General features: G+C 40.1%; 1 protein-coding gene across 1 annotated transcript; it reads left to right on the top strand.

Moving 5' to 3' along the window:
• Positions 1 to 1323: 1323 nt before the first annotated feature.
• On the top strand, positions 1324 to 5808 carry LOC118483989. The gene is made up of 2 exons (XM_035979825.1): positions 1324 to 1334; positions 5223 to 5808. Exons 1-2 carry the CDS (start codon positions 1324 to 1326, stop codon positions 5806 to 5808), a joined length of 597 nt encoding a protein of 198 aa, XP_035835718.1.
• The last annotated feature ends 4503 nt before the right edge of the window (positions 5809 to 10311 follow it).

The raw sequence follows: 10311 nt of genomic DNA, 5'->3' as shown, positions 1-10311 counted from the left end.
GGAACGTACCATTGACCACGTTGTTATCAGCTTGAGCTTGGCGTGCGTTGATGTTGAAAGTTCTGGCGTGAGCGGCTTGTTGTTGAGGCTGCTGTTGTTGTTGCTGGGGTTGTTGAGCTTCTTGTTTCACCACCCTGTTCGGGCACCGGTTTGCGAAGTGGTTAGGGTCACCACATGCAAAGCAGGTCCGAACATTGTTTGCCGGGGCCTGTGCAGCTTGATGAGCTTGAGGAGCTTGAGGAGCAGGTAGCAGGGCTTGGTTAACAGCGGCTTGAGCTTGCGTTTGACGAGGACCATAGCGGCAGTTTGCAGTGAAATGCCCGTAAACGTTGCAGTGGACACAGAAACGGCAGGCCACACCCACCGGATGATGACAAGAACATGTAGCACAGAGTGGGTGGGGGCCGGTGTACGCACGCTTCGCTGGCGGCGCATTGATCACTGGCGCTGAACGCTGTGGCTGTTGCTGCTGGGCTGGTACAGACTGAATGGGAGCAGCAGTGGTTGCGGCAGCGCAACTCTTGTTCTTCTTTCTCCTTTTTGAAGGCTTGGAGGCTTGGGCAGTGGTGTTATCGGTTGATGCTGCGGTGACTTGATGCAGAGACTTGGTTTGTTTGTCCCAGAAACCAGCCTTCACCCGCTTGTCGTTAATCTCAGCGGCGAGTAGGTAGGTTTCCTCGATCGTTGCGGGCTTGGAGGCGTGAACAAAATCTGCGACACAATCCGGAAGAGCACGGATGTATTTCTTGATGGTCATGTCAGAAGTCTTGACCTGGTCGGGACATATGATACTCAATTGCTTGAAACGGGCAGTGAGACCAGCATTGTCTCCCTCCTTTTGCTTGATACTCCAGAACTCATCCTCCAACTTTTGGCGTTCGTGGGGAGGACAGAACTCGTCCATCATGATCGCTTTCAATTCTTTCCACGTCAGCTCGTATGCAGCGTCGTTCCCGCGCTTGTTCCTTTCTGCGGTCCACCAGTCCAAAGCTCGTGACTGGAAGACACCGGTAGCATTGAGAGTACGGAGGTGATCTGGGCATCCGCTTTGACGAAGGGTGACTTCTACCGAGTCAAACCAATGAAACAGAGCCGTAGGGCCATCTTCACCGGTAAACTCTTTTGGCCCACATGCCTTGAATTGTTTGAAGCTAAAAGTAGCTTTGTTGGAGTCTTTGGGCGTGAGGGTTCGGGATTCCTCAGATGACTTGCTCGCGTTCTCGAACACATCACTGACGGCTTTTGCCACAGACCTTGAGATGATCGCGGCGAGACGTCGATCTCTCTTTTCCTGACGGGTAAGAGGTTGGCGAGGCCTTGATGATGACGACATGGTCTGCAATAGACATCGCCATAGGGCTCAACACAACGAATTCGAATCTCACACGTCTTAGTTTACTAAAGCTTAGAATCACGTCGCATCTCACGTCACGTAACACATATAATCACATAAGCACATAATCATAGAGGCACATAAGCACAGAAGCAATTAGAGCACATAAGCAATTAAGCAAATAGAGCACTTAATTCCCTAAGCACGTACGAAATTTTTTATCACAGAGGTAGTCAGAAAACAGAAACCTATAACCACAAGTCGAGTGTCGTTTGTTTCGCATATCGGATAGCATCACATTGTATCGTCTAACTTAGTCGTATAGCGTAGCATAGCACACTGGTTTCGTTTAGATCACATCAACAGGGATTCGAACCGAGATAGGATAGCAACAAAGGTCACGCAGATTGATAACAAATGGAGTAACCAACGAATCTTAAAACACGTAAACAGGTAATCATATAAAATCAACGAAGCAACACTCAAAATCGGAAAATGGATTGTCTGCGGCTACTAGACTTTGACTAACCATGACAATTTAACTATTCACAGTTGACTTGTCGTCACTTTCGACTCTAGGGGACATGTTTCTGCCTCGATTCTTGGGCATTATGCATGCGCATTCTAGGCCATACTCGTGAGTTCAGGTCGTTGGAGTCCGTCAATTGCCTTGGCGAGATAAAATAAAGTTGGAATAACTGCCAAGGTTAGGGTTTCACCCCTAGCTTAGCAATTTCTTCCTGGTTTTAAGAAAATTTAGAGGAAAGTTTTCATCAAATTACGGGTTTCAGCCCTAATTTGGTATAATTCTCCCCCGTTCGTTGATACAAAATAATTGGCAAAAATTTGTAATTTAGGCAGGAATTTGCGGGTTTCACTCCTAATCCCGTCCAAATTACGAAATTTGGCTCGGAGTTCGGATGTAATGATAGAATAGAAGGAAACAACATAAAATAAGCACATAAACTTGGTCTCTTGGTTCCTAACTATAGTCTAGGTATCTAAGACAGCGATCCGGACTAGATCGTGTCTAACCTAATTCCCTATAGTTATGGCTCTGATACCAATCTGTCACACCCCAACCGATGGCGGAATCATCGGGGCGCGGCACTGAGCGAAACAGATTGTTCAGAAGTTTCCACAACAACTATCATACAATTCAGTTATATAACACGTCCCATACCGTGTCCCAAATAATAACAAGTTATCATAGAAATCAACTAAACAATATGGGAACTGTTCCGACAACTCAAATACTTAATTATTACAGACCGAATTTAAATATTGTTTTAAGACTTCTAGACGACTAACTATAGATCTTACTGACTACAGGTGCCAGTACAAGATCTACAGATAATTATGGCCCTGGAGCAGGTATATGGACACTGTCCTAAGGTCACTGGCTCCTAGAAGCTTATTATTGCCTCGCTTCCCTAGCACGCTAGTAGCTTAAACACCTGTCACATACGTTAAAATAAAAGTCAATACATATAATGTAAAGGTGAGTACACAAGTTTGATATAGCATATAGAGTTCGAATAGTTTACGCATAACCAAGCACGTACACAAGGGCAAACGATGCATGTAAATTATCAACATGGGACCATCGATACCAATGACTTCGAGTTGACTGTCCGAGACAGTTCGCGATACATGATTACCACCGTAATCCATGCAAGTAATTGTCCTTAGCAACCCCCGTGGGAACGGGTGCTGAGTCCAAACTATAGTACTACGTTGCTAAAGCAGGTAGATAGCACTCCACGTATAAACATAATAAACAGCAATCATTTAGACAAGTAATACATGCAAATAGGTTAGCGTTCAAATAGTTTGTGTTGTTTGTGAATTTGATAGATTACGTATGTAACACCCAAAAGTGCTGAAAGCAAAAAGGGATCGAGTATACTCACAGTGGTTGGTTGTGGATTGAAGGGAGCACTGAGAATAGGTTAGCCTGAATAGTTCGATAACACAACGATGAGTAACGCGGAAAAGTAAACAATGTACTTGGATCGAGTAGGCCATTCGGTCGGACAGCAGTTCGATCGAGTGGGCTGTTCGATTGGTTTGAAAGTCCGTTCGAACATCCATTCGATCGGCTGGCTGGCTCGATCGGCTGGTTCCTTCAAGTGGATTGTTTCTTCCTTTGATGAGAAGGAGGTGTTTGTGTATGATGGTTTGTACTACCTTTCAAGTTGGCCGATCGAACAGCTGTTCGATCGGTTAGCCCAACCGATCGGTTAGCATTGCATCGTTCTCAAATATGTCACTCGATCGGTTGGCATGCTCGATCGGGTGACATTCCAATGTTTCGAAAAGTCTAAGTGTTTTGAAGTATAGTATCTCATGATTCGAGCAGTAGTGATTACAATCGAGTGGCGTAGTCGATCGAACAGTACCTCGTCAATACTACACTTCATGAGTTTGTGGGACTAAGTGTTAGTCGATCGGTTAGCCTAGTCGATCGGCTGGCATAGTCGTTCGGTTGGGCTGTTCGATCGAACAGCCTAGCCGTTCGGCCAGCTCCTCGATTCGGTTAACCTATCACTTAACACTTGGTTATTCCCGTTAATTGTTGATGTTTTAGAGATATTTTGACTACGAGTTGAACCACAAAGCTGAAGTCCCTACTTAGTCTACTGACTCGAGCAGGAATCACCCAAGCTCGGCCAGAGGCGGTTTGGAACTTAAGTTTAACGTTTAACCCGAAATCGGTATATCTCTCGGTAGAACCCGAATCTTGAACCATGTGTTTGTTTAGATTGATTTGTAAATCGGTTCAAGTCTCGTTTTCACCTTTTTGAGTGTAAAAGAGTTGAAAGATAGATGAAAACCCATCTTCCAATCCTTTTCCACCGTGAAATGTTAAGATCTTTGGTAGATTTTAGGTTATTTATGTGGAAATCGGTTAGATCTAGCTTGTTCATGGTTGAATGATGCCAAAACTTAGTGTTCTTGAAGAACACATGATGACATCACCCAAGAACACCTAGATCTTGGTGATTTCATGGATGAAATTCAGATTTTGAAAGATAGAAAGATGTAGAATCGATTAATGAACAAAAACGTACAAGGATTAGAGCGAAATACTTACCGGTTTGAGAGAAATCTGAGATTTAGTGAGAAGAAGAGGCTGGTCGGTCAGAGCTTTTCCAAAAGTGGAAAGGTTGACAAAGACAGCCCTATTTATAGGCTTCCAAAAGAGGAAAGGGTCAGCTGATCGAACAGCATCCCTGATCGAGCAGCTGTCCGATCGAACAGCCTGTTCGATCGGCTAGCCTGTTCGATCAGGTTGCCCTGTTCGATCGGCTTGCCTGGTTTTAAGTGTTTCGCGACGATTTTTGATATTTCGACTTAGAACGATGATTTGAGGATGATAGAATTCCTAATCAAATTACTTTTAGTCCCAACTACTATATCTAACATACAAGCATCCTTACAACCTATTTCGGGGTCGATTTCCATTGAGTTCGATTCACCTTCGATTCTTGATTGATTTGATTGATTCACCACACACTTTAACACAAAAGTAAACATGCACAAGTAACACATAAGGCACACACACACGTATAAAAAGTACTAAAATCCCCACACTTGAGTTCGATGATTGATTTGATTAGCTTGATTATTGATTGACTAGCTTTATTGCATTGTTACTTCCTATCATTCACAGTCGATCGTTGATTCACAGTTCGATTATCGGTCGATTAGTTTGATTATACAACACTTACTCCAAATAATATGAAAATCAAAATGAAACTAAAATGAAATTAATCTTTATTAATCTTTAATTCCAATAACAGTCAACACTTGACTTTGACTTTGACTTTTTTGGAAAACACGGGGTGTTACACAACAACTTCATCCGTATTGGATATCTGTGTAGGCACATCTTTTGTGTTTACCGGGTAAACAATATTGAAAAAATCCCTGCCCAGTTTGTTGTTAAGCGTTGGACTAGGGACGTGCTTCCCAAAAGTATATTTTCTATTGAGCGTCGATACGGCGTTGACACCCGTCCACAAGCTGCTGCGAGAAGTCAGATTCTTGAGATTGTAACCGAATGTGTAGACGCATTAAGAAGTGATGTTGGAGGACTTTCTACTTTCGCTGAGCAGATAAAGGAACTGAAATCCAAGTTACTAAATGGAGGACCAGTTGATGACGAAGCCAAGAATGATAACTATGCTCCTGTTGAAGAATTGCTTGGTGTTTCTTTAGATGGGGACGTAACTCTCAACAATCCAGACGGGATCAGGAACAAAGGATGCGGCAAAAGTCGACGATTGTCTAGAGCATCGCAGGATGGAACGAGCAACTCTGCTGGCAAACCTCCCAAAACACCAAGGCTTTGCCGAACATGTATGAAGTACGTGACTGGGCATGATTCAAGAAATTGCAAGAAAAAGAAGAAGAATAAATCGGGTAACGAGGATGAGGACTCAAGCTCTGCGAGTCAGGAGTCCACTTGATTTGGTATTTATTTTGATGTGCGTGTTTTGAAAACTTGTATGACGCCAGCTTTTTGGTCTCCATTTTAGTGGAGCGGAACTAAACTTTGATCGTCCCTTTTGTATTTTTTGGGCTGCCTTTTTGTAGATGCACATGTTTGCATGTGTAGATTATCTGAAAATGGATGCACATGCATATGTTTGCATGTTAGGATGTATGTGGGTTTGGTATGTAGGACGGTTTTCAGTTTAATGACTATGGTTTAATTGATCAGTTGCATTATGAAATGATATGCACAATGTTTGCGTGAAAACTAAACGTTGTTTGTTCAGGTTTTTGCCATTTTTTGTCGACATTGTTGTTAGTATGTACTTGTTGATGTTTGGTTGAAGCTGAGAATTTTCTATGTTATGGTTTTTTTTTGTTTTGTTTTCACCATGTTACATTTTTTTCCCTGAGATTTTTGTAAATTTTTGCTGTGTTGAATCTGAGAATTTTCTATCTTATGGATTTTCTGGTTTTGTTTTTATTCCAAGTTATGTATATAATTATCAGAAAATGACCCATTTCGTTACAAAAAATAGTAATCAAATAAAAAAATTTAAACACATATAGTATTTTGTAGTTTTTTTTTTGTTTTTGTGTTTTTTATTTTATAAAACACAAGCCGTTTTTTTCTTAAAGAGATAATATATCTGGATGAAGGCTGGATGAATATTACTTGTTATTGTAACAAATTTTATATATTATACATAAAGTAACATCTTTTTATATGGTCAAGTTGTAGATACAAATTTTATATAAAATACATACAACAAGATGGGCTGCCCCAATAAGATGTATCTTTTTGTTACTTTCTCCTTTTTATCTGGTAATGCATTTAATTTGTCATTTATTTTCATATCTAATCACCACCATCCACCCCCAAAAGTTTACTTTTTCATTATAAATAGTTTCAGCATACATAATATGTACATCCACAAACCATTGTTAACTACTAATCACACCCAAAGCATAACAATGCACAAGAGGCCATCCGCGGGATCCAAAGTCCCGGATGCTGAGGTGATCGATCTCAATCTTGGAAAAAATGAGTTCATTAATGTCGGGAAGAGACTTCGAAAGTATGCATCGACTCCAGTGAGTGTTGGCGATATGCATGCAACCCCTTTAGCGCCTATGCCCACAGACACGCTTAGGGAGATTTTTACCATTGATGGGCACCCCCGCGGAAAGAGGAGTAGCTTTTGTTCGACCCCAAAGGTGGAACCCGATGTAAAGCCTATGGCTCGAGCAATACCGAAAAATATGCGTAGTGTTAAGCCTACAGTTAAGTTGGAGCCAAATGTAGTGCCTAAGGGTGAACCCTTTGGCTTTGATACACACACTACCGTTGATGTGATGCCTAACGATGAGCCAACAATATACCCAACAAAGAGACATGTTGATGATTCCAAAAACAGCGATTGGGTTGATGATGTCTCGTGGATGAGTGAAATTGAGTGGGATTCATATTTCCCAATAAACATATCAGTTTCCCCCGTGCCACCAAACCCATGCAAGTGCAAAAAGTGGTTCACATGAAGGAGCTCAAGTAGAAATAAGGTGGTGTTGTTGTGTTTTTCTAATTATGTTTGTTTTTGAAGATGTGTGTTTTTAGGTTAATTAGAAATTAGGTGAAGTATCAGGTTATGAACATTAACTAAGGAGTAATTTATGTGTCTAATGATTTTGTAATTTTTTGTGGTGTAATATATAATGAAAAAAAAACTCTCTAGTTTGTGTGTTGTTACTTCTTTATTGGGATGAATTTTTTTTTCCGTTGGTTATACAAGTACAAATGTGGCGCTAACAAAAGAAAAAAGTAATAAAAAGTAGAAAAAGAAAGAAGTGTATGGATGTGGGTAATGACAAAAGAATATGTTTATAGTGGGGCCCACAAATCCTTAGTACATATCTTTTGTTCTAGATGGATGTCATAGATCATCACTCCAACTATAGGCTCCCAACTATCTCCATATACAACTACTCCAACTATATTCAAATATATGATTTTCTTATCTCTCTATTTTCTTTACAATTCATCTATCTGAGCCTCATCTACCCCTCAAAAAAACATGAAAAGGTGTTCATGTGCGAGGATTGCTACCATCCGGACATCATGGACAGATGACAACCCAGGAAGAAGGTTATATTCATGTCCGTTTAAGGTAAAAAATTCGAACCCTATTTTAATAAGTAAATGTATGTTCTAATCGGGTTTTATGCCCATTATTTTTAATGTAGCCTAGCAACTGCTCTTTCATTGGTTGGGTCGACCCACCGATGTGCCTAAGGTCAACTAGGATCATACCAGGTCTTTTGAGGAACATCAATAACCTACAAGCTGAACTCTTTGCCCGTGAGCAAGAAATCCGGAAGAAGAAGAGGGTTATATGGTTACTGATATTAGCGTTAGTGATTGGCAGCTTACTTGTTAGCATTGTTTGTTGAGGGTTTTGCCATTGTTTGTTGAGACTAAGAAATATGTGGTACTTAGTTGGATTATCCTGGGTAGTATGTACTTATTGATGTTTGGTTGAACACGAGAATCTTCTATGTTATGGATTTGTTGGTTTTGGGTTTACCATGTTACATTTTTTTTTCTCTTAGATTTTTGTAGATTTTTCCTGTGTTGAATGAGAAATAATTTGGTTGTTTTGACCATGTTACATTTTGTTTTTCTCTGAGTTTTTTGTACATTTTTGTTATACGTGTGTGTGATCATGTGCTTACGTATCGTGTTACATTTTTTTTCTGAGATTTTTGTACATTTTTTGTTGTATGTGTGCACGTGCTTACGTACCGTGTTACATTTTTTTCTCTAAGGTTTTTGTACATTTTTGCTGTATGTGTGTTTTTGATTATGTGCTTTTGTTGACGGTTGCTTGAATCTCTTTTTTAGATTTGATCATGTTACTCTTTTTCATTTATTATTTTTTTCCTAAAGGGTGTAACTTATGTAAGTTTTTTTTTTTTTTTTATGTTTAGAAGTCAGTATTTGTTGAAATCATATAATAATGACACGATTTTTTTAATAACATAGATTGAAAACATAGATTTAACAGAATAGTTCAGTAGCCCTAGTTGAGTACATAATAACTTTAACATTAGATATGGTAAAGTACATTGGATAACATAGGATAAGGAAAGTAGCCCCTATATATGAGAGGGAAAATGGGGGTACTTTCTTTTTCACACAAATACTAGTAAGTTCACATAAACACCACTATTTAGTCAAGAAACGATCTTGGAGTGTCATACTCAATTTCAGTGCTAAGTGGTTCTGGGCTAAGCTCACTCTCCCATGGGTTGTGGTTGGCCCACGAGATAAGGGTGTTTGGAGAGTAACAAGAGTAATCATCATCTATAGGATCATCTTCAGGATCATCGATAGTCTTTGGATCAACTGCCAGGGAGGTCTCCTGGGTGGCGTTGGCTGGTTTTGCTTGGTCTGCGAGCACCACAGATGAAGAGTTTTTGACAGGGGTAACTTGTGTGGTGGTGAAGTAAAATGATCCCCAGTCAACATCAAAAAGCGCCTCATCTAGCGACATCTCATCATGTGTTGTTACTTCAGGTTTAGTGCTAGTAAGGAGGTCACTTATAAGCTTAGCATCTATATCCTGATTTTCTTCAACAGTTTTGTAACATTTGTGCTTGTAATCGTTGTGAACAGTTCAGTTATCAATAAAACAATGTTATTTTATCCCAATGGTTGTTTGGTTGTGTTTTACATTTTTCATGTTTTGACTTTTGTCCAATTTCAAACTCTACATCGCTTTCGGGAGAATTATACGCAAACTGGTGCGTAAACATACTCAGTTTAATGCGACAAATACTCTGGAACATCAACATATACTCAACATACCTTAAATAACCTTTACATAACTTAGAAATAAGCTTTGAAGGCTTTGGTATGGCAAAAACAAGTTAATTCGCTTACAGGGACTAAACTTGACAAACTGCGAAAGTATGCCAATTTGAACTGTAACAAACATTCCGGAACATGTCCATAAGTTAAACATACCATAAATATCCTTTACATAGCTTAGAAATAGGCTTTGAGGGGTTTGGTATGCTAAAACAAACTTTTGGATCATTCAGGGGCTAAAAGTGTCAAAAAGTGCACAAGTTTGCACTTTCGCGCATAACTTACGTTCTGAATACATCCGGTCATCCAAAAATTTATGTAAACATCCTAATATTATGCCTTAGTGTTTGGCATGAGAAAAATCCATTCGTCGCGCAATTTGGATCATTTTTAATGCTTATGCGCATTCCGTCGTAATTAACCGAACATCGCGATCGTACGGCCAAACGAACCAACATCCGACATTTTTTTGAGCATGTTTCATGTCCACAATGTTTAGGCATCATTTTAGGGCCTTAAAGTTGGCTTTACGGGCCTTAGAAGTGTCGGAAATGGCTTAAACATGCAACAGGGACCAAAACTGCCAATTCTGAAAGTTGGTGCAGATCAG

The sequence above is a fragment of the Helianthus annuus genome, chromosome 11 (genome assembly GCF_002127325.2).
Source record: "Helianthus annuus cultivar XRQ/B chromosome 11, HanXRQr2.0-SUNRISE, whole genome shotgun sequence".
Taxonomy (NCBI): domain Eukaryota; kingdom Viridiplantae; phylum Streptophyta; class Magnoliopsida; order Asterales; family Asteraceae; genus Helianthus; species Helianthus annuus.
The sequence above is the reverse complement of the archived record's forward strand: the minus strand, read 5'-3'. Positions and strand labels throughout refer to the sequence as shown.